General features: G+C 48.7%; 9 protein-coding genes across 9 annotated transcripts; 4 read left to right on the forward strand and 5 right to left on the reverse strand.

Annotated features, from left to right (window-relative positions):
- Window positions 1–779: 779 nt before the first annotated feature.
- PtA15_1A241 (uncharacterized protein) lies at window positions 780–3373 on the forward strand (the record flags this gene model as incomplete). Its single annotated transcript, XM_053165248.1, has 5 exons — window positions 780–930; window positions 1274–2292; window positions 2587–2853; window positions 2978–3092; window positions 3225–3373. 5 exons carry the CDS (start codon window positions 780–782, stop codon window positions 3371–3373), a joined length of 1701 nt encoding a protein of 566 aa, XP_053016458.1.
- A 1021-nt stretch (window positions 3374–4394) lies between these two features.
- PtA15_1A242 (uncharacterized protein) lies at window positions 4395–5045 on the forward strand (the record flags this gene model as incomplete). Its single annotated transcript, XM_053165249.1, has 1 exon — window positions 4395–5045. One exon carries the CDS (start codon window positions 4395–4397, stop codon window positions 5043–5045), a length of 651 nt encoding a protein of 216 aa, XP_053016459.1.
- Window positions 5046–5493: 448 nt separating this feature from the next.
- Window positions 5494–7824, forward strand: PtA15_1A243 (uncharacterized protein; the record flags this gene model as incomplete). The annotated part of the gene is made up of 8 exons (XM_053165250.1): window positions 5494–5682; window positions 5755–5824; window positions 5907–6086; window positions 6181–6266; window positions 6343–6813; window positions 6929–7036; window positions 7190–7342; window positions 7507–7824. The coding sequence occupies 8 exons, from the start codon at window positions 5494–5496 to the stop codon at window positions 7822–7824; spliced, it is 1575 nt and encodes a 524-aa protein (XP_053016460.1).
- Window positions 7825–9252: 1428 nt separating this feature from the next.
- Window positions 9253–10263, reverse strand: PtA15_1A244 (uncharacterized protein; the record flags this gene model as incomplete). Its single annotated transcript, XM_053165251.1, has 5 exons — window positions 9253–9317; window positions 9475–9514; window positions 9603–9634; window positions 9714–9804; window positions 9892–10263. The coding sequence occupies 5 exons, from the start codon at window positions 10261–10263 to the stop codon at window positions 9253–9255; spliced, it is 600 nt and encodes a 199-aa protein (XP_053016461.1).
- Window positions 10264–10928: 665 nt separating this feature from the next.
- PtA15_1A245 (uncharacterized protein) lies at window positions 10929–11917 on the forward strand (the record flags this gene model as incomplete). Its single annotated transcript, XM_053165252.1, has 6 exons — window positions 10929–11195; window positions 11298–11363; window positions 11482–11572; window positions 11667–11698; window positions 11764–11803; window positions 11886–11917. The coding sequence occupies 6 exons, from the start codon at window positions 10929–10931 to the stop codon at window positions 11915–11917; spliced, it is 528 nt and encodes a 175-aa protein (XP_053016462.1).
- A 2945-nt stretch (window positions 11918–14862) lies between these two features.
- On the reverse strand, window positions 14863–17253 carry PtA15_1A246 (uncharacterized protein; the record flags this gene model as incomplete). The annotated part of the gene is made up of 10 exons (XM_053165253.1): window positions 14863–14898; window positions 14995–15737; window positions 15802–16183; window positions 16247–16349; window positions 16421–16636; window positions 16716–16745; window positions 16834–16953; window positions 17027–17062; window positions 17124–17177; window positions 17246–17253. The coding sequence occupies 10 exons, from the start codon at window positions 17251–17253 to the stop codon at window positions 14863–14865; spliced, it is 1728 nt and encodes a 575-aa protein (XP_053016463.1).
- Window positions 17254–20370: 3117 nt separating this feature from the next.
- PtA15_1A247 (uncharacterized protein) lies at window positions 20371–23802 on the reverse strand (the record flags this gene model as incomplete). The annotated part of the gene is made up of 3 exons (XM_053165254.1): window positions 20371–22780; window positions 22873–23558; window positions 23644–23802. 3 exons carry the CDS (start codon window positions 23800–23802, stop codon window positions 20371–20373), a joined length of 3255 nt encoding a protein of 1084 aa, XP_053016464.1.
- Window positions 23803–24729: 927 nt separating this feature from the next.
- PtA15_1A248 (uncharacterized protein) lies at window positions 24730–25743 on the reverse strand (the record flags this gene model as incomplete). Its single annotated transcript, XM_053165255.1, has 1 exon — window positions 24730–25743. The coding sequence occupies one exon, from the start codon at window positions 25741–25743 to the stop codon at window positions 24730–24732; it is 1014 nt and encodes a 337-aa protein (XP_053016465.1).
- A 590-nt stretch (window positions 25744–26333) lies between these two features.
- Window positions 26334–27050, reverse strand: PtA15_1A249 (uncharacterized protein; the record flags this gene model as incomplete). Its single annotated transcript, XM_053165256.1, has 3 exons — window positions 26334–26487; window positions 26608–26691; window positions 26854–27050. The coding sequence occupies 3 exons, from the start codon at window positions 27048–27050 to the stop codon at window positions 26334–26336; spliced, it is 435 nt and encodes a 144-aa protein (XP_053016466.1).
- Between the last annotated feature and the right edge of the window lie 540 nt (window positions 27051–27590).

Below are 27590 nucleotides of genomic sequence, written 5' to 3' on the forward strand. Positions count from 1 at the left end.
TGGAGGGTTATAGAGTGAGAGGAGGTGAAATTGGAGAGGGGTGTTGGTGTGGACCTTTATGGACACCGCCGTGAGAAGTTTGGAATTGTCCGGTAAGTGGTAGAAATGATGGCTGGGTAGTGATTTACTGATTTATATGCAGCACCTAGGTCTGTTTTCACTGGAGATAGGTGGGTCAATTGGTGAGATACGGTACCAATTTGGATGAGTGGGTGGGAGAAATTCAATGGGGTTTGTCCAAGGTTCTTGGAGTAAAAGAGCAAGGGAAGATGTTTTGCGGCTTGCCTTGAAGGACACTGAGCGTGGAATCTTTTCTGTTACTGCATTTAAGTTGAAGTAGAGAGAAAGAATGGGGGGAATGCTTGGCAGAATGTGGGTTAAAAGACCTGGTAAAATTTGAAGGTAGGGAGTGATCTGTGGTGAACACTTTCAAGCTGTGCATTTGATGTTGCTCGTCCGCGGCCCCCGTAGTGATTCGGGGTGTCCGGGGGGTGGGTCTGAGTTCCGCCAGCTCAAGTCGCCGAGGCAACAGGCCGCCGACCGTCGAGCATCGGAAAAGCCGAGCATCAGCCCACCCCACCCTCCAGCAAGACTCGCATCCCGCCACCTGGGATCTACTCGCCGTCTATCGCTCGTTGCGCTCGCTTAGCCGCTGCCAGCTGTCCCAAATCTAATCCATCCTCAGCTCGCCTCGATCCGAGCGCGCTTAACACGGTCGCAATCATCCAAGCTGCCAATCCGACCCACCACCCTGCCCATCGGCCCTCCTGTTCCAAACCATGAATCCTTCCTTCCCCATCCAACGTCCTGGCGTCGTCAACAGTCCTGCAGCCCCACTCATCACCGATCCCCACCTCGTCAACCCTCCCCAGCCAGCCCCAAACCAATGGGCGGCACTCAACACCAACCCCGATCTACAGCGCACACTCTGTAAGGCTGCCGCCCAGGGCCAACTCACCCCGGAGCAGATGAACTCATTCACTAACTACATGAAGGGCAACCCCAATACTTTCAAGATGTTCCAACTCGAACTTGCAGCTAATCAACAACAGCAAATTGCGCAGCAACAACAACAGAAACGACTACAACAACAACAACAGCAGCAGCAGCAGCAACAGCAACAGCAGCAGCAGCAGCATTCATCTCCTCCACCTCAGCATCCTGATCAAGACAAAACCTTCCAGTCGGCCCATCAGATTGGTAAGCTTCGAGGCCTACCCTCACCCGCTCATTTAGTGTTCACTGATAAGTGATCTTTCGACGAGTGTTCCAGCTAATGGAAGTAATGGGTACATCTCTAACCCTCTTCCCACATCTCAAGCGCCACTTCCGATTGCTCACTACCAGCAACTGTCAACCACCTCCCCTCAACCCATCCATCAAAGGTCCACGTCTACAGAGTTCAACCTCCTCAACTCGACTGATCCTCAAATCACTCAAGCCTTACTCCAGATCAAACAGGCTCAAGATGTTGTCAAGAACCCCAGTCTCTCCACGGCTGAGCGTGAGGCGGCTATTCAACGTGTCTACGAAATCCGTGAGGTGGTGGCCGCTCGTTTCCGTCGTGAAAATAATAGCAACAGTCCAAGCCCCCAAAACGCCCAACCTCAACATCCCAGCGAAGCCCAGCGAGCTCCAATGCCAGCAGCCTTCCAGAGACAACCGCAAATTTTCTCTGGTATGCAGTATTCTGCTCAAGCTAATAATCCTACCATCGCCCGGCCGCTCAACAGTAACCTCTCTGCTGCTACCTCGAGTCCTCGTCAAAACTTGAACCTCTCTGGTCGGAATAGTCCTGCACCCCACCCCAACAACACTAATCAACCCATGGGACATCCGATCTCCCGACCGGGATCCTCTCACCAATCAATCATCGGCGGGCCCGCCTCCTCGCCCCCACCCATGTCTAACGCCGCCAGTCCACCGAACAGCTCTGTCATCGATCTCACAAAGCGACGTGTAGCCCCCAGGCCAGCCCCTAAGAAAGTCGGCCAATCCATGGGCACACCCGGTTCCAACGCAGGCTCGCCCATGAGTCAGTCCATCAATCTGGCCACCTCCCCTCATCCTGTACATGCCTCCCTCGCTCCGCTTTCACTCGGCACTCCCCACTCAACTCCTCAAGCCAATGGCCTTCCATCACACCCAAACGGCTCCAACAACAATACGCATGGCTCACCTCCAGCCGCACAACCTCATGGCTCTCCTGCTCCTCATAAAGACTCGTCTCTCTCTCCCGCCCCTCCTTCGATAGCCGCCCCAACAACGACTACCACCAAAATTTCGCCCGCAGTACAAGCCAACCAGCCCACTTCCCTCTCTAAACCTGTACCTGCTGCCGTTCCTAGTCTCGCGTCACAGCAGCACACTGCAATAGCCGCTCAACAACAGCAGCAGCAGCAACAACAACAACAACAACAACAACAACAACAGCATCATCATCATCACCAACAGCACCACCAGCAACAGCAGCAGCAACATCATCATCATCAACAGTCAACCACACAAGCTGCAGCTTCGTCCGCCCCCGGCCCCAGCACTTCGTCCAATCAGACCCCCCATTCCGCTCCCCGTGAGCCGCCTCAGCCGATCACGCCAGCACCAGTCCCATTTCCCCCACCTAGACCCACGATGACCGGTGGTCACGCGGCTTCGTCTACCTTGGCAGGCGCGTTGATGCATCGGCCGCCGACCAACGGAATCAGTGAGGCCCTCGGACAGGGTAGTGGAACTCATGAGGCAACGAGAGGCCAAGAAGCTACTAGCGCTAATCGGATCATCTCTAAACGTAAAATCCAAGAGCTCGTCGAAAGTATCGATCCGTCGGAACGACTAGAATCTGAGGTCGAGGACGTTCGTCCCCCCTTTTTCTAAACCGCTTTCTCTATGTATCCCCTTCGTTGTTCATCACTCAGCTGATTCCTCATCACGTTTCTCTCCCCACTCTCTCACCCGATCGGGCGCTGGATGTTTGCAGTTGTTGCTGGAATTAGCGGACGAGTTTATCGACTCCGTCACCCGCTTCTCTTGCCAGTTGGCCAAACATCGCAAATCAGACCGGCTGGAAACGAAAGATATTCAGTTACATCTTGGTACGATCTATTCATTTATCCATAACAATCTAACTACGACCCTCTTGGAGATTTGAGTCATGCGGCTTCCATCCCGAGCTTTTCCCCTGCCACGTCAATGAAACTGACTTCTTGTTTGTACGGGGAGCACAGAACGGTCGTGGAACATCAGGATTCCAGGGTTCGCAAACGACGAGATCCGGCAGAGTCAATCTCGCCGCATCAACGCGTTGCCAAGCTACCAATCCCGCGTGGCGATCGTCCGAGAAGCGATCCGCAAACGTCGGTCCACCAACACTTGAAAGAAGAAAAAAAAAAACGCGCGCACACTAGATCTTGTCCACACTCCTCTACCTCCTCAGACAGACACAAACAGATATATGCACTGCCGATGATCCCTTTCGAAACTATATTAAGCAGTCTTGATAGTGTTGTGTCTGCCTTGGACATTCCTAGATACGTACCGGCCTCCCGCCGCCACATTACAATCTCCATACATAAATGAAAAAAAAACTTCCGCCCTCACTGATGATTGCTATTGTGCACATCACATCGTGATCGCCGGGGTCCTTCTCGGACCTCCACACAAAGCTTGTCTGGCTGCGAGCTTTTACTATTTTTGTCGACGGGAGTATTTTTAACACTTAGTTGTTGTGCCCGTGTCCCTCGTCCCTCGTCGCTCAGTCGTGTCTTTTCTCCTCACCTTAGCCACTTTTGCCCACACAGCTCTTTGGCTGATTCATGATACATACAGCCTTTTTTGTGATATATATTGTACTCTTTGGTGTTCTTTTTTGTGTTAAGGAACTCTTTTTTGATTCAGATGTGTTTGTGGGTGTTTGGCCACAAGTTTTACCAGGTTTTACCTCTGTGGCTTTCTTCTCTTCTTGTGGCGGTTTCCCTTGCGTGTTTCTGTGGGTGAGCCGGCATATCACGAGAAAGAGTACCAAAACCCTACAGCTAATCTAGCCACGGATGCGGATGCTCTTAAGACAGTAGATAGATCAGAAATGTATTTACAAAACAAAACAAGAAATATGATAAATTTACACCAACACCAGAAATGGCTTTCACTGTTTTTACTCTGCCTGAAGCCTCTCCGTGGTGACGCGGGGTCCCCCGGACCCACCGGTCGAGGGGCTTTGTGCCTATGTACCGCCCTAGCGGAAGTTCGAAACCCTACAGACAACGAAACGAGACTTAACGATTGGGAGGCGAAGGGAAGACACCACAGAACTTTAGGAAGTGAGTCTTCTATTGCGAAGCTTCATCAAGAAAAGCGCTTGCTTAGCATGGGCGATAACTATACATAACAGGACGACGATGAATGCCGTGGGCACGATGCTCCAAATCCGACGATTCACGAGTGGACTGAATCTAGGGATGCCTCTACAACCAGCCAAGCAGCGGAAAACGGTCCCGATCCGGAACCCACGACGGCCGCATCTTCCGGACCCGATAGACAGCGATCCTACGGCCCAGCGATTCAAGCTGGCCGAGCATCCCCGGGTGATGTTCGTGATCCGGGAGCCCGGTGGGATGGCCAACTTGGCGGACGATCTAATCAGCAAGTCTCCATCTCCTCCAATCGAGCCCAAAAACACTGCCGATGATCCAGTTTCCTCGACTCTCTCACACCCGATCCTCTCCGTACCTTCGTCGAACGACGCCTCGACACCGCCGGTCTTCCAGCTCCCTCCGCCTCTCCGGGCGCCCAAGACCTACTCCACCTCGCTCACCCCCGCCCAAGCGCGCGAGATCCAGAGCCTCAGAGCCTCCCATTCGCTCTCCCAACTCAGCCGCAAATTCAACGTCCCCCGCCTCCTCGTCTCGATCCTCGGCCCCACCAATACTGCCGACCGCAACCAGATCTATCTCAAGAATCATATGCGTCAGATCCGGAAAGAGGCTCGTTGGAGCGTCGCTAAGGCCGTCAGAAGACAGGAAAAAATCATCCGTAGAAGTTGCTGGTGATCATCCCCCGCACTACCTCATCAATTACTCCTATTTTTTTATGCATAAACCTCGTCCTCTTTCTCTCTCTCCCCTCCCTTTTTCAAAACCATTCTTCCCTCTCGTTATACACTCGCCTGCCTATACAAATTTGTGCATTGTTTTCACCCCCCCAAAAAAAAGAGCTGGCAAGCTCCAAACGTTAGAAGATACCTTTCCGAGCCAAAATTTATGCCTAGAAGAGAATCAACATGGAGACCACCAAAAAAAGACGACAAAGACAAGAAAAAACTCAAAGATAGGCTGCCACAGCACTGAGGTGCACCAGGAGCAGTCATGCCCTTCGGTGCATACCTCGGGGCATACGGGGTTTGGGGTTCGGCTCCACATATGTACCCCCGGGCCTCATACCCCGGCCCGAGCCCCCGAAGTCTGGACGACCCTCCTATGTAACACGCAAGGATAGGAGATGGTCATCATCATCAGGAAGCCGGTCGATCTTACCTCGATGCCCATCGGAATGGCAAGGATCATTCAGACGGCACTCAGGATACAAGCCAGCCCAGGGTCTCGCCGCCTCTTCAGCGCATCTACCAAGCCTGATGATAAGTCGAACTCAAGTACTGAGCCTGATGAGAAATCCAAATCAAGTACTGAGGTTGGCGTTTTGTATGATGTGTGTCCTCTGTTCAGCAGCTTAATGGCTACTTCCTCATTCATTCCGTAACAGGATCGGATAAGTCCTCTTCGAGCCTCTCGCGTCCCTTCTTCCCGTCTGGGCAGATTATTTCACTACGGAGGTCGGTTTTTTTGGAAGTTTATATACCCGTATCCATTCCTAATGTCGCACGGCATTGTCTAACTCTCGAGATTCTTCCACAGGACTGGCCGCAGGAATCGGTTGGGGGACGGCATCGGAAGCTCTGAGACGGACGGCCACTGGCCACCAGAATGATTCGCATCCGCTGGCTCTGTCGGAAGCTAACGTCCGGCGCCTCGTCGACAAACTAACCAAGATGCGAGGCGCTGCTCTCAAGCTCGGCCAGTTCTTGGCCATCCAAGGTTGTTCTTCGAAATCCCTTCTCTCCGTCATGGTACTTGTCCATACTCTCTCAATTTGTTACTTACTTGTTCCACCTTGTTGCCAAGTATACAGACGCCAAGATCTTGCCGCCCCAGATCGAGGAAGTCCTTGTGAAGGTCCAGTGTACCGCAGACTACATGCCGTTTGACCAAGCAGGGGTGAGCAGTGATCCAGCATTTCAGCTTCAACGGATACGTGTTAAACTCTTTTGAGGTACTAATTCCGAAAACACAGACTGTTCTGACCCAAGCTCTAGGAAATGACTGGCTGCAAAAGTTCGATAGCTTTAATGAAGTTCCATTCGCCGCAGCTTCGATCGGTCAAGTACACGCCGCCCGCGTTGCCGATGGTGAGAAAGGGTTTATCAAAGCTGCGGTGAAAGTGCAATTTCCGGGAGTTTACGAGTCGATCCAGAGTGATTTGTCCTATCTCAGCGTGCTTGCTAGCACCACTTCGATCCTACCCAAAGGGCTATTCTTGTCCAAGTCGATCGAGGTGCTCGGTCAGGAGCTCAAAGATGAGTGTGATTATACCCGGGAGGCTCGTTATGGGAAACGGATGGGCGAATACTTGAAGGACGATCCCAGGTTCACGGTGCCTAGAGTCTTCGATCACTTGAGTACTAAAATGGTCTTGACGACTGAGTTCATGTCAGGCACCTCCTTGAGACAAGCCGCTAAATGGTCACAAGCTTTGCGAAATAAAGTAATCTCACCTCGACTGCTGTGGCTCTCTAAACGCTCTTTCATCCACATTTTACATTCGCCGGCTAACCTACCAGGAGCGCGTCTTACTCTTTCATCGCGGGATCCCCTTCTAGATCGGTCACGATGTCCTCGAACTCTGTTTTAGGGAAATCTTACACTTCCGTCTCATGCAAACCGATCCTAACTGGAGCAACTTCCTCTGGAATGAAGACACACAGCAAGTCAGTTGATCACTTTTGCTTTCTATTCTCGGGTTGGAAGAACAAACTAAAAATCGTCATAGAAAACGTCGGGAGGATGAGAGGTGACCGGCTGACTGACTTGTCTTTGTTTGATTGGACGCGACGCCACTCCCTTGCGTGTCGTCAAAACAGATCGAATTGATCGACTTTGGAGCCACACGAGAATATAGTGAAAAGTTCATAGATGCGTATCTAAAGCTGCTCAAAGCTGGAATCGATGGTAGTCGTGCGGACTGCATAGAGGCCTCTATTGAGCTGGGATATCTGACTGGCAATGAATGCGAGGTGGGTACTTTTGCCCATAAACGGTCAATCCAAGCATTGGACATTGCTCCCGTGGATGTTGGATTGAGTAACCCCACAATTGTTTCGTCAAGTTCGAGTTTAAGACCAACTAGCTGACTTGCCCTGTGATTAAAATCACGTGGATGACATGAACGCGCTCGCAGACAATGCTAGATGCACAGTACAAGTCCGTGAAAGCCCTTGGAGAACCGTTTCGGGCGACAAGCCAACAGCCGTACGATTTCGCCCAACAAACGGTCACCGACCGAGTCCGGGCCGAAATCCCGACGATCGTCCGGTTGCGATTGACGCCACCCCCGATCGAGACGTACAGCTTGAATCGCAAGCTTAGTGGGATGTTCTTGCTTTGTAATCGTCTAGGCTCCAAGATTGACTGCCATACGATTCTCGACAACCTGATGCGTGAAAAATCGGCCGGCTCCTGGGGCCGTCATCTTTCCGATGCTCCCACCGCATCTTGAGTTTCTTTTTCCTCTTTTCTTGATCCATAGTTTGCTATAACCTTTTACCCTTGATAATCAGAACTGCATGCGTTTCTGGCTATTGTGGAACGTGTTCCTTGTATCACTTGGATATATAATGTCTATAAGCTGCTAAAGCATTCGATAGCATCATGCCTCTAATTAGCCTTTTTTTGTCTTGCATATTCACAAAACGATAACATGTACTAAATAGTGTTGAGCATGTGAAAAGAAAGGTTGTGTAGTGCAGGACTTGCCTCAGCATTCATGAGTGGGTGCAGAGCAAAGATAGCCCGACTAACGTGGTTTAACTTTATGCCTATCCCATCAGCCATACACAATGGTATTGTGTTTTGCTTATTGGTTGGACAACAAGAGGACTTCCTATGACTTCCCGTAGCCTAATTGGCTAGGTTTAGTATGAGGCACTAAACCTTGTTTGCTGGTGAAAACTCAATCTCAGTCAATTTTCACCAGCCAGTAAGGTTTAACCTTGCCCCCTAGATCTAGCTTTTCAACCCACGGGAAGTCATCCAGTTATGTGGTTGTTGGACGCAGCCCCAGTTTAATCTCCCCCATTCTGCCATACACAGGCCGGTGGCAACAGCCTTCCTGGCTGCCTGAGTCAGCCTGTGCCTCAGTGAAAATGATCATGATGATCTTAATTTCACAATGCAAGGCAAAAAACAATCAGGGAATGCCACAATTTGTGCACAACAACAGGACCAAAACACAATAAGTAGGTACACATTATGGCCTCCAGATATGGCTTGGAGGGCCAAGTCCGGATTTAGAAGGCAAAAAACTGTAGAACTGTGAGCCCTTATATACCATAGGTCTGAAATATCGGAAAATGTGGTCGCCTTGTAGTTTGGCACAGGGCCGGAGATCATTAGGCCTACATGGCCGCTTATCTTAGCGTACCAAATACTACTTGTATTATTTCTATCGTTTCTTTTCACATTTCTTTTCCTTTTTTTCATGTTGGCCTCCGGTCGTACCTCCGGTGGTAGTGTTTTTCCCGCGGGGTTTTCCTCAAGAAAAACGGTTTACTTGCCGCCCCTACCGCTAAAATGTAGCGGTTTGGCACTACATACATGGCGGCTTAGACGCTTGACAGCCTTTTTTCATCAGGAATACCAAAGATCTGCAGCATCTGTGCGATCTGGCCGCTACTGTGCAGTGCAGCGCAGCGAGCCCAAAAACAGCTGCGCTAAACGCTACGTTTTTTGCAGCGTAGCTGTTACGCCCTTGTTTGTGCCTACAAAAAGAAAGCTGTAGCAATTTTATCAAAATTTATGTATGTAAACTACTTGTTTAATTGAACACAGGGTGCCAGAGCACTTCTACCATTGTGAGATGAACAGTTACATGTTGATGGTTTGTTCAATTTTGAGTAAAATTAGACAGCTTCCCCCAACGCGTGTTTCAAAGCTCGGACATAGAACTTGGGGGGTAGACCTTTGGGGCAACCATGTTGGCGCACTCGAAATCTGGAATACCAAACCACCGGTGTTTTTCACGGTTGATGTAATCAAAGCAGGAGTTTGTCTCAGTCAAGTGGCCAATGAATCTGATAAATACCTATCTTGAAGCCTTATGCGTGTAGTAGGTATTGGAAAAGAAAAAAAAAAAGAAAATCTACTCAACGAATTATTGGAGCGGCGGATTGGAAATGAATCACGGTGTCCTTTGGTTGAGCCAAATCCAAAAGTAGGAGTGTTAGATGTTCTGCTTCGTCTATCATGGAAAGAAACAATCCATAAAATAACGCGCACCTTGTAGAGTTGCCTTTCATAAACGACCAGGTCTAAAGTGTTGGACCAAATGTTTTTTATATCAGTCTCCCAACGAGCACCATACTATATAGAGTGTAATTATATACTAACGGAAATCGCCACATGCTCCAGGAGGAGGGACAAAATTGGCCCAAATAGGTTGGCTACTGCCACTGTCATGGGGTCTCAAACCGTAGGAGAGCTTTGTGTAAGATAGAAACATCAAAAGTCCATTATTAGAAAAAAGATAGATCATACATCCAAAAGTTCAAGAAAATCGACCACTCACATGAATCACCGAAGGGCTGCTGAGGTTGATAGATTTTGTTTGGATTTGATTAGAAGCTGGTACTAAATGAAGATCGATCGTACAAGTTCTGGCGCCAACATCATTCGTCCCATCCGAAACGCCCTTATAAATCACTTCTACGTTCCCCACGTTCCCCACATGATTCTTGAAAACGGCGCCACCTTTCGGTTGAATTAGAATGCCGCTAGGCCCTGCTGTATTGGCGATCGAAGCAAAAGTCTGTACTGGTGAGCTTGGTTCCTGATAACCGTCTGGGCTTGAGTGGTTCGCCATCGAGGGCGTGTCATTCTCAAGGCAAGATGCAGAAAGCACATGCGATAGACTGAGTAAGAATATTATAACGGTGCGCATGGCGTGATTCAATTTTTGGTCGAGGTGGAAGCGTGGGGTCGGGTTTGGTATCTTTTTCTCAAGCAGTTATTTAAGGCCGAGAGAGTCGAAACTGTTGAAAAGGACCGCTCGAAGCAAAAAAAACTGCTAGATGTTATTGAGCAGCGGGTGTTTGTGGGTGACCAGACAAATCATTCGCCATTCGCTGCTTCGATTGTGAGGAGAGCAAATCTTTCGGAATGTTTGGATCGCCTATTTGTTTTTGAAAGTAGGAAATCCAACTCACTTGTTTTGTTTGCTTTGCCCAAACCAGAGGGGTTAGACAGCATCAATCTGTATGTAAATACGTTGCAGAGACTCGGATGACGGAAACTTGCGATGAATGTTTCCGTTTAGGGGGCTGGGGCCATTCATGAAGAGGTAGTATTTATCCGGTGGATGAACTTGTGATTTATCGGGCTGAAAGTCCATGAAATCTACGCTCCTTGGCCAGCAGGTTATCGACCAGTGTTGACAGAAGTTCCCGTGAACCAAAAGAAGTTCGCAGAATACAAACAGCGACCTCTGAACAAATTGACAGCTGACCATAAGTGGCTCCACGAGTTGTGTCTTGCTACTGCCATTGTCAACCAAACTCGCATTCTTAATATTCAGAACGCATTAGACTCCGCCATATCATCATAAAGATGTATTTTTGGTCACTCCCCTGTTTCCTATCAGCCTTGCTTTTCAGTGCGCTTCCGTCTAGAGGACAGCCAACCGAATTAGTACAGAGAAACATCAATGCAAATGCCTCTCACCATCGATTTAGTCAATTGAACCTGGCAGGAACGCTGCTCATGCCCTCTGAGGGAGCCCAATACGTCAATCAAGGTGGTGCGATGGGCGATATTCAACTTGTTTACAACTGTCCAACAACTTTTCCTCAAAGCAATATCGGCGAGAGAACCCTGGTCAGTCTCAACGAACTTGAGGGGTATCAATGGCGATCTAGAGAGCTAGCACATGCCTAACCTTATTTCACTTTTTGCAATGAACGACATGGCCCCCGGAAGGCCATCGATGTAGTTTTAGTACCAAGGAGAGAGGAGGGATTCAACCCTGGACCTTCGCGAGTAATTGTAAGTCGACCCGAGATACATTCTAGTCGGCTGGCGGTATCTTCGCACCTGAAGGAATCTTTGATTAGCTGATGTATTGGTCTTGCCCCCACGATTTGAACGTTTATAAAATGTTCAGCTAGCACGGGGTCTCAGAGCGAGAAATGGCCTCAGCGGTGAAAAAATTCAAGTCAATTTCGTACCACCCATCTCCACTTGTGGTGATTATCGTAAGTCAATTGAAACTGATACAAGTCTCTCCGGGATTCTTCTCGACCATGAAGCTATCAAGTTCGAAGCTGATTGAGCTATCTTCCTTCACAGGCATGATAGTCACAGAAAGCCAAATCTTTCAGGTATGAATCTACACGAATCACCTTATTTATGTCTCAATGTGCTCATTTCTTCTGGATCATGGCAGAATGCGGTCGTCCAATTTTCAGCCGGGGCTCCAGCCGTTTGTAAGCCTTCAATTTTGATCCATTGAGTTCCGATTTTGCGAAGCATAACTGATATCCAGGCCATTTTGTCAAATATCCGCAGCGGTTGCGTGTAGCCCTATGGACGACTTTTAAAAAAGAAGACTGGGGATAGAGCAAGGATAAGACCTGGTTGTAACTGACCACAGTTTGATTCCTGAACTACCATTCTACATTTTCCATTTCAGTATTATTTGGAGGAGATGATAGAGGAGGTCACTTGATGTAAAACTTACAGGGCTGATGCCTGATTAAAATCTGGCATATAATTCTTCCACTTCAATCAAATGGTTCATAGCTAGCACAAAAAAGAGCCACAAAAACCAAATTTAATTCTATTCAGTTTATACCCCTCTTCCCATGTGATTCATTAAACTTATTTTTAGGCTTGCAATAACAACATTTGGGCCTTGTTTGAACTTCCCTCTACACATAACAAATTTTCATTTTTATAATATGTGGCTTTCTATACATTTAGTGGAGCCTCTTCATAATTGGGGCCCATTCATAAAGATGTATGAATGGTTTAACATTACTTGTAAGAAAGAAAGTGAAGAGACAAGAAACTAAGGGTGTGGTGTATTCCCAACTCCCCCCATATTGAGTCTGAAACTTGGGAGCTAAACTTTTTAACAGCCAGGAAAGAATCTCCATTTATACCCTACATATTTCAGTCTGATACCCTGGACCCAACCACAGGAACAAACCTCCATTTATACCCTACATATTTCAGTCTGATCCCCAGGAGCTCACCAAAATCTGAGTTTCACACTCCACTTTTGTTCCAATCACTCAAATATTTTCCATATCCAACTGCCTTATTACCCTTAGAACCAGTTGTTTTTTGTTCCGCCTCCACAAGTCCTTTGATACATTCTCTCCGTTATTTCCCACCAACTCTTGCCTTTTTCTAATCCTGGCTATGTATATTCATTTTAGATTCCTTTACTTCCCAGTTTACGTATCTCCACTATTCCTGGTTCTCATTCTGGCTCTTGGCTAAGCACAGATAAAACTTGAGTTCTGCCACTTCCAGCAGGACTGCAGCAGCTCTGCAAGAAGAGGCTTACAACCAAATATCTTTTGTTTCATCTCTGCAAGTCTCCAATACATTCCCTCCATTCTTTCCCTTCTGTAGCATGGGCTCCGCAGTGCAGGCTCTCATATGTACATAGCTTACACAAAAATTTCATGGACCAAACTCTCAAGGTTTGAGAGGCTGGAGATCCAGACTGCCTCATCCTGCAATCTACCATCTTAGGATCCAGAATCCCAGAACCCCAGAAACCAGACCATCTCTTTCTCTCCACAGACTAGACCTTAACAAATCACAGCTATGTATCTCCATTTTATATTCCCTCAATTCCCAGTTAACATTCTGGCTTCTTTCCTGGTGGAATGAAATTTCCTTCAATCTTATGCATGAATCTTGTACCTGGCAGTGCATAGAGATGGCTGGAATTTCCTTGTGTGCCTGTCCCCCTGGACCAAGGCAAATTACTGTCTGATCTCAGTAGCTGTTGTATCCACCCATAGATGCAATTGGAGCTCCCAAAAGCTCTGGAATTCAGCATGGGTTGATACAGGTAAATGTCCATCTATGTTGATTTCTATTTTGATTTGTCTGTTTAATGTCTGGCTTGGTTATGCAAGTTGCTGGGCCCAACATTGTGGAGATCTCTTGGCCATGTTGGGAGACTTGCACTACATTCACCAATGTTTCCAAGACTCATCGATCTTTACCCAGTCAAAAGCCTGTCTTTTTGTTAACAATGCCAGTCATCTTTGTGATCACACTTATGCACCCATAGTTTTTTTATTTACATTCAGCTAATCTTTATCTCATTTCCTTGGTTGCTTTGTCAACCATTCCAAGGCTACAGTGCTGAGATGGCCTGTACCACAGCAACAAATTTCAATTTTGGATTTCAATTTCAATGTCACTTTCTTCAAAGTATGAAATTCATACACCCAGTATTGCTGAAACCACATAATGAGCAACACTTGGTACACCATTTTTGGGAAAAGTATATCCCATGTTGATTTGCAAAAATTGGTGTCTATGGTACAGGCACCGGGTACAAAAGTGTGACATGAATGTGGATCAGGTTAACCTGTCCTGCAGGTGTTACATGACAGGCAGCACCTGTGAAATTACAGGTCAATTGGTCAGACCAGGCACAGGCACCGGGTGCAAAAGTGTAACATGAATGTGGATCAGGTTAACCTGTCCTGCAGGTGTTACATGACAGACAGCACCTGTGAAATTACAGGTCAATCGGTCAGACCAGGCACCTGTACAAAAGCTGCATGACCTGTCACATGCCCAGTGACTGTGCACTGGGTTTCACAGAGCTGTCATTCTCATGACAGCTCCATAACTTGAAGTCATGCATTCCTGACAGGTCATGGCACATGCAGGTCTGTCATGACTTGTGACAGGACTGTGTAACCTGGTTACGACATATTTTTGCACGCGGCGAGGGCTCCCCGATGATTCTGAAGCAGTAAGTTGGATGAAATTTTTTTGATAAACGGCATACAAAGTGTTAAAGAAACCGACATGAACTAGCTTACTTCCAGAGCTCACAACCACACAATAATTTCAAGCTTGAGTTTTCCAGCTCACAATACCCAATTGATTAAGCACGATTGCATTGCTTGTGAAGTATAGCGCTTCAAGTGCTTGCAGCTCGAAGCCGAGCGGGCAAAACAGACTTGAGTTTGAAGGAGCTACGAAGATTGTTTACTCATATGGGGTAGCTTAGAAGGAACAAAAAATTGCAGCATGTATGATGGACTAAAAACTGGTCCTTTTGATAATGAAATGGGATAGAAGAATGCGAGATGATAATATGAAATGAAGTGTGCGGGAAAATTCGACCCAAATGGAAATGCGAGACTATTGTACGTGGGGGCGATTTATGGCAGTTCACTCAGAAGAAGCATGAAATGCGCGACTGTTTTGATAATGATTTTGTAGCTGAAGATTCTGAACATATAAGAGAATAAAAGCTCGAAGCATATTACCTGGTTTGTGTTTAACGCCAATAAGGATTGTTCGGATGGCTTGCCGTCTGTGGTGCGAAGATCGGTCAGCTTCTGACTCAAAGATATGTTCTTGGATGAGCAGGCGATGGGGCAAGAGAGTGTGTACTGGCCCGATAACTTACGTTTCCATTAGTTTGCTGCTGGGGAGCTTGTTGCCCGTTAGCGGCCGCGGGTTTGTTCGGTAGCATGAAGGAACGGGCCGAGGTAGCATAGTTTGGAACGAGGCGAGGTGCGTTCTGGGCTAGGGTGGCATGTCGAAGAGATGCAGGGTCGTGCGCATGATGAGCGCCGGGCTGACTTGGGAAAGAGTTGGTGGCTGCTGGCTGGCCGTTACTCAGCGGGTTTGCGCTGTGAGGTGCCATATTTATTGACGCTTGAGCTCGTTGAGCCAGCGCTCGAATCGCAAGGTTGTCGAGGGGAGGGAGTCCGTCCGTGCTAGATCGAGTTTGAGCCACAGGGCGGGTCGAGGATGGATTTTCGTTTGCCATCGAAGTGCGCTGGGGCTGAAACGGTGTGGTGGGTGACTTGGAAGCACCTTGGCTTAAAGGCACAGGCGCAGAGCGACGCGGTCTTTTAGGTAGTGACGCTGTCGACGTACTGGGACTCGAGGCAAGGGTTGGGTCAGGGGTAGGCGCGTCCCTTTTGGCGGCGGTTTGAACGGACAGGTTACGCCTGGCCATGTCGCGCAAACCCGAGCCTTCAGGTTTGGGGTCCTCTGCAAGCGCCGGCTGGGGGGTTGGGTGAGGTACAAACCACCCCTGGTATTTGCCTTTCAGCCTGGTCAAGTCGAAGTTGTGGATCCAGTTCGCGGACCAGGTCGTGATGGTGGTGTTACTTTTCACTTCATTGGGATACTTTTTTCGGACTATGCAGCGGAGCACATTGCGGTCAGTTCAATCCGGTCAGTTAAGTAGACGACTGCAGCCTACCGTCAATTTTGTACAATTCCACCATCTCCAGCACCTTGCCCTTCGTTAGGTTTTTAGCGTGTACCGAGATTAAATACGGGATCCATACCATCTCGACGGGAGCGATCATTGTTCTCTTGCCCCTTTGGATGGGGTGAAATAATGCGTCGGGGGTTGCTAATGCGACCGTGTACGGTGTCATGGGAGGCGCAAGCGTTGAGAGGTCCATGAAGTAGTCAAGAATTTCCTTGACTTCTTTTTTGAGATCCGCGGGGACCGGGGATGTGGAAAGGGAATCGAGTTCCTTCTGAATTTTGACGGTTCCAAAATATCGCGGGGGATCGGGCGAATTGTAAGTTCTGTCCCGTATTGTAAGGACGATCTCCGCCATGGTTTTGAAATCCTAGGATACACCGACACAGCGTCAGTGCAGGACATGAGGGAGAAAACCTATCTTGTTACTCACAGTGCCCCGCTTCAGGTTGGCTATCCTTCCGCACCAACCGTTAGGATTTTCGTCGTTTCTCACCATATATTGCTCGGTCAACTCGCCGACGTAGCATCCCCAACTGAGAAATATGTCAGAACGCTGGTCAGCAAATCAACAGACTTGAAGAGGCAGTGATGTTTGAGTACTTACGGGCCGGAAGAGGCGTGCATTTTCTCTCCCGCAGTCAGAGGTTTGCCCTCCTGGACGAGTCTGAATATATCCCGCTCTTGAAGCTCGGTTAGCTGGTTGTACATCGCAGCAGTCAGCCCACGAGCAAGGAATATCTCTTGCTGCTCCTCCGTAAGGAGCTTTCTTGACGGCTGCGGCGGATCGGATTGCTTGAAAAACAGCGGCTGCTTCGGCTTGCTGAAGATTGTGCCAGGATAACGAGCAGTCAGACATCTAGTAACGAAGGGCACGGGGGGCCGAATAAGCCAGTACGTACATGTACCAAGGGATTACCCCATCGAGGAACCTAAGCAGGTGAGGAGAAGGATCAAAAACAAGGATGGGGCAGTCAGTGACCGAAGCATAGAAACCACAGGAATAAATATAGCTCTCACAGTTTGATACTTGTGAGGCGTTGCTTGCCGTCCATGCAAACCCATCGGGCTTTGCGTTTTCTCCCGAAACGATCGACAGTAGCTGGTCGTTCGCTGAAGAGCAAAGTTGGGACCCACTTACTACGAATTGAAAAACGCGCGTTAACTGCATGTTCTGTTTTTATCTGAAATTGGTAGAGCAACCAGAACTGACTTTTTTAATATCGAATCGATAAGTGCCGATTGGGCACTGTCCACACAAAACAAGGGTTAGCTGAGATCGTCTCAAAAAACCAACCTGCCAAGCTTACGGCTTGGTCCATACGACATCACGCTGGTAGGGGGGTGCGACGTCTATGCCCTTGCTAGCAAAAAGTAACAAGCGTACGTTGTAAGTCCACAATCACCGCGTCGAACGTCGAAAGAGGCCTACTTATTCATTCTGCTGTACAATTCCTGTTTGATATGAAAAAAAGGTGGATGAGTATGACTGTTCGAAAAAAAAAAAAAAAAAAACGGCAAAAAACCAGTGATCCGAGTCAAACGGAAGAGCTTCTCACCCTAGTTGACCATACACGACAGTTAGCGCTTTGGAGGGCGCCAGGAATGATGTTCTGATCGACATCCGCTTCGCTTCCTTCGCCCTCCAGTTGATCTGACTCATGGTCGGAGTCGGTGACGTATCCGATAGGCATGGTGTGCGCTGGAGTGGCCAACACATAAAGTCATGGGTTAGTCAGTCAAGGAATGGATGTGATGTGTTGGGAAGGAAGCGTCGAGGAGGAAGTCGAGGATTGGCTGGCCCCGGCATCCCGGGGCGAAGCGTCGAGACAGGCACAAGGCGAACGCGGAAAGATGTGTTTCCGTAAGGAACGAGCCTCATGGAGTCGGGACCCGCAAGCCGGTTGCTGTATACATGATGCAGCGGCGCGACCGGGTGACCAGTTGCGGCCGGCTCGGAGGGGGTTTCTCGGAGTGTTCCCGAGCGGGGTTGAAGAGCGGAGAAGAGGATGGGCTTACAAGCTGTGTAGGTGTCCTATGTAGCAAGGGGCACGGGTTGGAGGGCGCAGACCGACAGGAGAGCCGACCGAGAGAGGAGTCGAGGCCGTCTCAAGTGAGGTGAAGAGCTGGGATGGGATGTATGGGAGTGAAAAGGACAGCTGGTGTGTCTGGTTATGTATTTAAGTAACTGGCTGGTGAGCTATGTAAGATCTCTGTTCAGCAGCAAGATGGAAGATCTAATGAAGTGTGTTTGTTTGAGGCCGGAGATGTATCTGGAGGGAGCAGATTGACTGGAGAACAAAGAGAACAAAGAGTATGTATTTGTGTGGTGCGGTCAAGTCTGCGTGTTTCAAGAGGGATAATTGGATGGATGGGGGACAAAGGGTCAGAGATCTGGTTATTTGGGATGGAGGAAGGAAAGGATGGGGTGGAAATGTACATGTACATACTCATATTGCAGATTGGGATAAATACATGTAGGAGAACAGCTGTCCAATTTACTTGCAACTTCCACAACAAGGCACAATCAGATAAACCCATGAATCCATGTGGATTTCATTCAGCAAGCACTGCCCAGCCCAACCACAAACTAATCCAGTTCAATTTTTTCCCTCCTAAGTGCATATGTAGCGTGCCTGTTGCTCTTTATGTGAAAAAAATAGCTCTGTTTCAGGGTTTTTTTTACTTGGCCCAAACTGGTCCAATGTGAAAGGGGCATTTTATAGGGTTTGAGCCATGGGGCAGTGAAGGGTTCATCTTTCAGGGGACCCTGCATGGACCTCCTGATCTGTGGGAGGTCAGCTGGCACCAGCGCTGTGTAGTGGATGAAAATGGAAACTTACACATCCAAACACTCCCATGTAACACAACTAAACACAAAACAGCAAAAAAAAGGCTGGAACTTGATTCTTTTGTTGACTGTGTTTGGATATGTGGGAGATTCAAAACCCATCCATATTTTGTCCGCAGGGAGTGAAATCTTCATGCGGACTGACAAACTCATGATGGGTGACGCCATGTATGAGCGAAGCAGTTCACGCAAGTTTGGGCAAGTTTGAAGTATTTTTGTGAGCTGTGTTTCTTCCTCCGTTCAATCGGCGGCCGGTTACCATTCTCACATAAACACTGTTGACCAAAACCCTAGGCCTAATGAGGTAGAAGTGGGCAACGAAGCATCTCGATTCTCCATCGCGCCTTCAGTTGCGAAAGCCAAATGAGTTGCCGATTGATACCAGATGGCAAGCAATCAAGTGCTTATACTGACCCCTGCAGAACAAAATAAGCTCAACGGAACAGAGAAACCAGACAGATTGGATCAGTGCAACCAACTCCTAGTTTCCATGGACTCGAGCCAAGTTCCTCGGCTGTGTTGGGCAACACGGACAGCCAAGCAATCTAATTGGAATCAAGGTCTGGACTCTGTCTCCAACAAAACAAAACAAAAACATGGAGACTGAAGGGGGTTTGTCAAATATTCATAGAAAAATTGGAGGGCTCCTGTTTTCCTTTGCAATCTTGGTTCAAGTCTGTTCAAATGAGTTTGGAGAGAAATGCCAGGCTTTATAGTCTTACCCTAAGGAAAAAGATGTTTATGTACATGGATATTACACAAAAGACCTTCAGTGGCCAATATTCAAAATTGGGCCACATGAGATTCATGAAATGTCTTGAGGAATACATAAACAATCATAGCAAACTTCACAGTTAAGACAAGGAGTGCATACACCAAGCAATCCTAAGAAACATCATGCAATTCACACAGGCTAAAACATGTTTGAGCCAAGCCTTTCATTGAATATGTGGCCATATATCACCATCCTTTTTGAATTGAATTCCACATGGATATTTTGCTGTCACAACTATATGGCCAGATCTGACATATGCTGGTATCATTCTGTTTTCAGTTGGGGGTTTGCCCCACAGATGTTTTTTCTTTGTTGCAAGACCTACCTATGTACTTACTGCATAGAGGTCTAGACCCAAAATCAAACTGTGACATGTTTCAGTGACAGATATGGGCTTACAGGTCCTATGTACAGGGAGTCATTCAACATCTGATACATACTGCAATGCTGCGACATAAAATCTCAAATGAGTTGTAAACAGTGCCTCCAGGAGGCATTTAATACCATTGAACTCTTTGTAACCCCACCTCCAGCTTGGGATTCAAGTGGTTGGGTAAGCTGTATGTACAATCCCAGCTAAAAACCAACATCCCAAGAAATGAACTTGATCAGTCCAAAAACCTACCCAGGGTGAAACAATTGCTTCCGACAATAGGCTCGTAGTGTTGCTGACCCATGGCCAGCCCCACTTAGTACAATAGTAAGGCACGCTTGAGGATGGAAGTGTGGACCTGCGGAACGATGAGATTACATTGCAATAATTGGAATTAGAATAGACAGTAGACAGTGGACAATATATTATGATTCATGATAAATATTCAAAACAAGCATTCTGAAAACAAGAGAGCTGGGTCGATGGTGGAGGAGAAAACGACCGAGAGGATGAACTGATGGAGAGGAATTTGAGAGCCCAAACCGACGGAACCCGGCTTCACGAACGAGGCGTACTTTGATTATGAGCATGAATCCCATCAAGGAAGTTGGTATTGAAAGACATTCCCTCGTTAACGGTCACGTCCTCGGCCAAGAAGGGGGGCTCTTCTTTTAGACAGGAGATCGTTTTCTCCCCCGAGTCGTCGCCATCAAGCTCCAAGTCGGGCTGGTCCCAGTGAAACATAGAAGGATCCCTGCGGGACGGATGCTGACGAGGTTTGGACAGTTCGGGAGGGACGCAGAGAGGCTCGACAGCACGCTGAGTGATTGACAATGTCGACTCGTTAGATGAGGCGGAGTTTTCCGCCTCGATTCGCTGGCGCTTCTCTTGCGGCCCATCTTCCCCATCACTTTCTTCGTTGATAGTCGGGGTCATGCCAAGGTCATTATCCAGCTGGAGTATATCCTGGTGCAACGCGGGTGGACGCGGAATCCATATCGTGTCTTCGTGATCAAAGTCTACTAAGAGCCCTTCTGGAATGACAAGTTGCTTGGATCCTCCAACGCCATCATCCTGGATGGGTGAAGATAGAGTCGTTACGTCCCCAATCTCATTGTTAGCTTCAATTTTCCCATTCTTCGCGGCCGGAGTGGAGTTGAGGCGGGTCCGGTGAGGAGTTGCACGTGAACGCGGAGGTTGCTGCGTTTTGGTGGATTTTCTTGCGGTCCCTCTGGCATCGACGTTCCGCGCGACTCTGGCCCGATTACTCAGTCCTATAAAAGGCGAGTTAGGTGAAGGTGGCAATGGGACGCTCATCGGAACAATCAAATCATCAGGCAGCCGTGTACAAATCTTGGGGCCCGGAGTGCCGAAGGTAGATAGAAAAAATGGGTGAGGTTTTGCGAGAACATTTGTCGATTGGCTAGGAAGGGATTGGTGGAATATCGTCCGATGGGTGATTGCGACAGGTTCGGAAGGGCCAGATTGGATAGCGTCATGTGTGGATGTCGTATCTGTAGGAGTCGACGAAGCAACCTGTGCCACTGTAGAGGGCGCTAAGACTCCGGGGGGCAGTACACTATCTGAGACTGGTGGAGGATCTACTTGTGGTCGAGATTCTGAAGAAATCATGGGAGTTGACAATACTGGTGGGAGCTCTGAGGATGGTGGTGTTTGTGAAGGTAATAGATTTGTTGAAGGTGGTACAGGTTGCGATGATGACAGAGGTCCTGGGGTTGACGGTGAGTCCGGTTGTGATACAGGCTGGGATGCGGGAACTGAAGGAGGCATTGAAGATAATGGATGTGCTGAAGATGGTGTTGGTGAAATGGGTAAAGGAGTCAAGGCAGGTAGTCGAAGGGCTTCCGGCAACTGCTCCACTTCTATAGGCACTTTTGAGCGTTGTGTAGTGAGTTTGTCTGAGACGGAAGTTGTAGATGGTCCCGATTTCGAATTGATATTGGGGTTTGCGGACAATGGATTTGAAGTAGTGGTAGCATTGGAGGATCCTTTTGAAAAAGACTTAGTGGGCTTGAATACTTTTATTGTCTGCTTGATAATTGGTACTGGCTCTTCAGCTTGATTCTTCCTCGCGCGCGAACGAACGGATACATTGAGTGTGTTGGTCACTAAAGGTACGGTAGTCGGCTTATCATTGGAAGGTTCCGGCACCGCCCGCCTGGGTAGGGGCCGCGTTTGCATTGCAGGCGGCAGCGGCTGGGGTGGATGCGAGGGTTTGGAATCCGCTTGAGCTGTACCAGAAGTCGATCGTGTGGGTTTGAAGCTAGCCTTCGGAGGTTCATTCGAGACATTAGACGCGACTGCCTTAGTCGAAGGTTGATGCTGGGGCACTGAGGTGGAAGGAGGCTTGATGGCGACATCTTTGCCGGGCTGGGTACCAGTGGATTGAATAGGCTGAAGAGGCACTCGAGTCGCTGTCCGAGGCTTTCCGATCGCATTGCCAGCGGGCAGATCAACTTGAGGGGGCAGGGGGACACGCTGAGCTCTCATCGTAGAATTGGATCGCTTCACTGCTAGCCCCGATGATTGGGCTTGATGAATCGAACCTTCCGGTGGGGTCTTGGTCCGAGTAGACATAACCCTAGCGCGTGCCGGCCCGCGGGTAACAGAAGGCTCGCGGTGCTCTGGATCATCTGGCGGTAGCGGAATCTTGATGGCTTTTTGAAGGGTGGCCAAATCACCAGACTTTGGAAGCGCTGAGTGAGAATTATGAGACTTGATCGATTTGGAAGTATGTGCATTGGCGGTCTTGGCAGTAGGAATCTCAGCAACATGCTTTTCTCCTGTTCGGTGATGTCCACTCAGCGGAGGCTTGTCGCGGCTAGTGTTTATTTCTCGATTAGTCAAACCGTTGCTCGAAGCCTGAGATGTATGTGATGAGTTGAGAGTAGAGCCATTTCCAATTCCCAAATACCGTTTGATGGTTGGTGTTAACGGCTGGGCAAGGCTGAAACAATTTTCTAATCAGTAAAGATCATTACCAATTTGATAAACAGAAACGAAGGGGAATGTAGCCAATGGACTAGAAGTGTGATTTACCTCGCGGCGCGGCTTGGCCATTGTTGTTCATACAGCTCCCATATTCGCTTGAAAATTGCCCTGACTTTTGGATCTCGATCTCTTCCACCAATCTTGATCGCGTTTTCTATGTCATTTAAACGCTTGTTCAAGTCATCTTTGATCGTCGATCTCGGTTTTCTGGATTCGGAGCCATTAGGATCATCCACGGCCTCGGACAGACAACATAGAAGCGCGTCGGCACATCCGATTCTTATTGTGACTGATTTCTCTGAGATGCCATCGAGCAGATAAGGTATGAACCCGAGTGACTTGGTACCCTTGATTAGCGAAGTTAGGGTGATGGTAGCGCGAGTGACGTAAATCTTGGATGCTCTTCCAAGCAGCTTGACGACTGTCGGTACGTAGAACGGAACCGCGCTATCCCAATAGCTCCCTAGGCGGGAAGTCGCGGCAACGAGGTCGAGAGCCGAACCACTCAAGCGGGTTCGCTCAGTCGACATGGCGCTCACCAGGCCTCGAACGATTTCGGTCTCTTTCCACCGTTTGAGGAAATCGTCCGGATGTTCACATGCACCACCCCGAATGGCGGCTGTGAAACGCTTAAGGCTAGCATCAATGTTTTGCCAGGTGTCTTCTGTTTCCTCGATCGACAGGGCCTCCTTGAGTAGATCGAACTCGTGGTGACATTGGCTCGCCGATGTTATCTGTTGATGGTTCGTGAAGTTTGATTTCTCAATCAGATCAGCTAACTTGGGAAGATACAAATTGCTTACGGAGGAATCGACTTACTCGAACCGGTTCTTCAAGCATTTTTTTGACCATCTTTGAAATACAATCTGTGCGTTGGTGTGGAGCCGAGGGAACATAAATTAGCTGTTGGCAAGGACTGTAGGCTGGCTCGGGGGCGGTAAAGCGTGGCACCCGAAGCTCTGACGGGGTGGGAGACATGTCGGAGACCCGTCAGGCCCCGGGTCCCCTCGGAGAGCAGGTCTACCGTCTAATGTGGCCAACTTGCATAAAAAGACCTCATCAAGTGGGTCCTTTGTACTTTCCTACAATCCAAGCATAAAGGCTCATTCCATAGCCACACGGCTTGCCTCAAACAAAAGAGGACCTCTCTCAGACATCTCAACAGAAGCTGGTGAAATCGTCTGAAGGACTTGGGAACAATGGGCAAGAAAGGCTGCTATTTTAACACATGTGCAATGAGATTAGTAAAAAATTAGACACGGATAGAAGAACAAGAAGCGTTCGTTTCATGGGCTCTGATAACAGAGGAAAATCGAAGCCAGAAGAAAAGCGCTTGGCTATTGGTTTCAAGGCGATTATGTAGTACTAGCAGGTCACAGGTGGATCTGGAAGGTCCATTTGGATTCAGAGACAATTGTAGAGGAATATTAAAATCTGAGTGAATAGATGAAGCGACTGCGAAGGGTCTCTCGCCAACTGATGGCAAAATTTACCTTGTTGGAGTGTCGTGAAGTGCTGATTTACCTCGAGGTATTCCTGAGATGCAAGGGATTGATATCCTCTGGTACATAATTGGTCACTCACACAACACCCTTCGAGTCGACTGTTATCCAATCGCACATTTTCGGGTAATGTTTACATGAAACAGTTGGAGCAGATGTGCAAGAGTATTTAAATTATTATGCAAGAAAAAGTGGATTAGATTCCTACATCCAACAAGAATCGATGATAGATAAAAGAATTACATGGTGAAAAGTCTAAAATGCTAATATTTGTTATAAAAAACGATATCAAATTCGCCGGGAGCTTCGGTAGAGATGCTGTTAGGTCGACCAACAGTAGAATGATTGTGTGCCAGCCCTCATAAACCAAGCCGCGTTTTTCTCGTCTCCATTCCTGTACTGTTTACAATCTACGTAACGGCTGGGTTGAATGAGATGGCATGGGTTTAGGGATTTTAAATGGTACGGCTTGAAGCCTTCGAGAAGCTTGGTTATAGCTGGACGAGGAAGGGGAGGATTTGACTCTTATATCGTCGCCTTCAGTCGGTGTAGTCGGATATGCATCCTGTACGTTCTGAATCCTGGGGACTTGAGCAGGGGAAGGTCTGAAGACTGGGTACTCAAAATCAACTTCAGCGGCGTAAGTACTCGGATAGCTTGTTTCAGAGCCATATGAATCCAATATGTCGGTGGTCTCATACGTATAGAAATCACGCGTCTTTCGAGCGTCACCTTTCTGATCCCGAGTTCTCGTGGCTCGATGTCCTTTCTCCTGCAGGGGGGAGAGTGGGGGCGGAGGACCCTTGGACCGATTGCCAAAGCTTTCTCTTGAGCGCCGGAAGCTTGAGTGACTAGTCGGTAGAAGAGGTCTTTCGGGAGTAGCCAAGATGGGTCGAGATATAGACTGGGCAGTAACCAGCGGACGTAGCTTGACTGACTCGCCCTTTGTCCTTAGCTTTTTTCGCAGGTGAAATCGATAGACTGCGTACCCAATCAGCCCAATGACGATCGCGACGATTATGGAGACAACGACGGCCACCGTTGTAGTTGAGCTACTGTGAGGCTGGGATGAGTCAGGCGTCTGGGAGGGAGAAGGAGAAGGGAGGGCGCTTCCTGAAGCGGTCGGCTGAGGGATGTGAGCGGTGCCGACGCTAGCGAATGTTGTCGGTACGGCACTTGGGGGAGCAACTTGACTGGGAGGACGTGGTGAGGGAAGCGGGGTGCCGACGGCCGAAGGCGGAAGTGTAGTAAAGGGAGCACCTTTCAAGTCGGCCGGATTTTCTCCAGGATAAAGCACAAAGGGAGCTGGGTCGTTGGGAGGTGCCGGTGCAGCAGCGCCAGCTGGACGAGCGGTAACCGGGGTGGGGGAGGCGACGGCCCTTCTTGCCAGGGCACGGGTTGAAGCGCAATACGGCATCTCGATTGGTAGACGAACGGCAGGGGGGAGGGTAGTAAGTTGACACGAAGACTGGGTGGATGCAGATTTTATTTTGTTTAGGGGCTAGTGGGTATAGCTTGACGGAGTCAGCCTGCGATACAGGCGCAAGGCCGGGGAGAAAGGGTGTGAGGGCTTTATAATGTGCAACAAATGAGCGGAAAGCTCAATTTCCATAAGCTTAGATCGCGGTGCATACTCAGTAGAAATATGTGCTCGAGTTGGATTCAGATGACAATGGGAGATGTCCAACATGAAAAGTAACCCTAAGGAAAGTAGCAGAAAAGTAGGGGACATAGATTTCGCGTACTTGGTGGATGGAGAAGCAACAGTGGAAATGGATTGGCAAATGTTTTTTAACAAGCTGCCGAAGCTATTGAGGCTATGTATCATGTATGCATAAGTACCCGCAGACTTGGACCAAACAAGAAGAAACGCACACACACAAGGACTTTGGGGCAGAGGAGAGGACCGCGACTTGAAATGTACGCGACATTACATTGGTGTGTAGGTTTTGACAAAGGAAAAAGAATTTCGATGCATTTCATCGAAAAGCAAAAGCATCTCATCCTCTATTGGCTGGTAGCATGATCGTGGTCAAGAGCCCGCTGGTGTGTGTCCACTTTTTCATCGTCATTCGGTAGTCGCAGTGAAGGTCGAAGAGTGGTGTTCCACTGAGGTGCTACAACCTCTCTCAACTTACTGCCGACCAACAAAGTAGTGTGCCTGAACAAGAAGGGGTTGGGCGACAGGTTAGCCTTCTCTTTGTTTGTGACTCGGAGCGCACCCCGGATTGGGGGATTTTTTTTCTCCCGAGCCACTCGGGAACAAGAGAGAAATACTGACCTGAGGACTCGCGGATCAACTCTCAACCGGTTTGTTAGTTCTCTGACGGTGGGTGGGTTGGCATCAAATTGCATCGTCCAGTAACTGTTTGAGGGTAGAGAGGGAGCAATGGGATTTAGGAAACCACCATGATCCATGAACGATGAATCGTTAATTCTCAAATCTTCAAACTCGCTGACAAGCAAGTAACATTGATCGAGGCCGAATTCAAGAAAGACAGTTCCAAGAGTTCCGAGAAATGCTCACTCGGCTTCTCCAACACCTCCTGGTACGAGACCGGGTGCTCGGATACGTTGAGGGGTGTTTCTTCGACCCAAGTAATCAATCTGGCGAACGAGGCCGCCATTTGATTCAACCAAGGTAACTGCAGTGTGAACCAGAGACCTGAGGGGAGTGTACGTAGAATAATGAAGGGCAAGACAACTGAGCGAATAGAGTGGCATCGTGGACACAGGTGGGCGGCTGAACGATGCCTGGGCTCCCTGTCTCGATGGCTGGAGGCCGCTGAGTCCAAGGGTGTTCCCCGGGGTACGGAACGGGGCAGGAGAGGTAAGGCTGGCACCCGGGTGTTCGGGGGGGGGGGGTCAGCCTTGTCCCAAACCACCCAGGTGGTCACAATTATTGAAATCTTCAATTTATTGGTCCTTGACACCATCCAAATGACCCATAGTGGGGATGTGCTTGTCCCATCAGAGAAATGGGGTCAAAAAAACCCTAATTAACCTCCCAAGCCCATCAAGCAGCCTCCCAAGCCCGTCCAATTGGCCTCCCGGGCCCAATCATTGGACCTTCCCAAGTGAAAGCCCGCCCATCATGTACTGCCAAACCACCCCGGTGTTTGGGCAGGGTGTTGGCCTCATTGCGACCACCTGCACCCAGGTGGTACTTTTTGGGTGCCAGCCTTACATGAGGGTCTTCCCAAACCCCAGACCACAACTGTACCTGGGGGCACCCTGAAGCCCTGGGTCATGGCCATTTTTTCT

This window comes from Puccinia triticina, chromosome 1A (assembly GCF_026914185.1).
Source record: "Puccinia triticina chromosome 1A, complete sequence".
NCBI lineage: Eukaryota > Fungi > Basidiomycota > Pucciniomycetes > Pucciniales > Pucciniaceae > Puccinia > Puccinia triticina.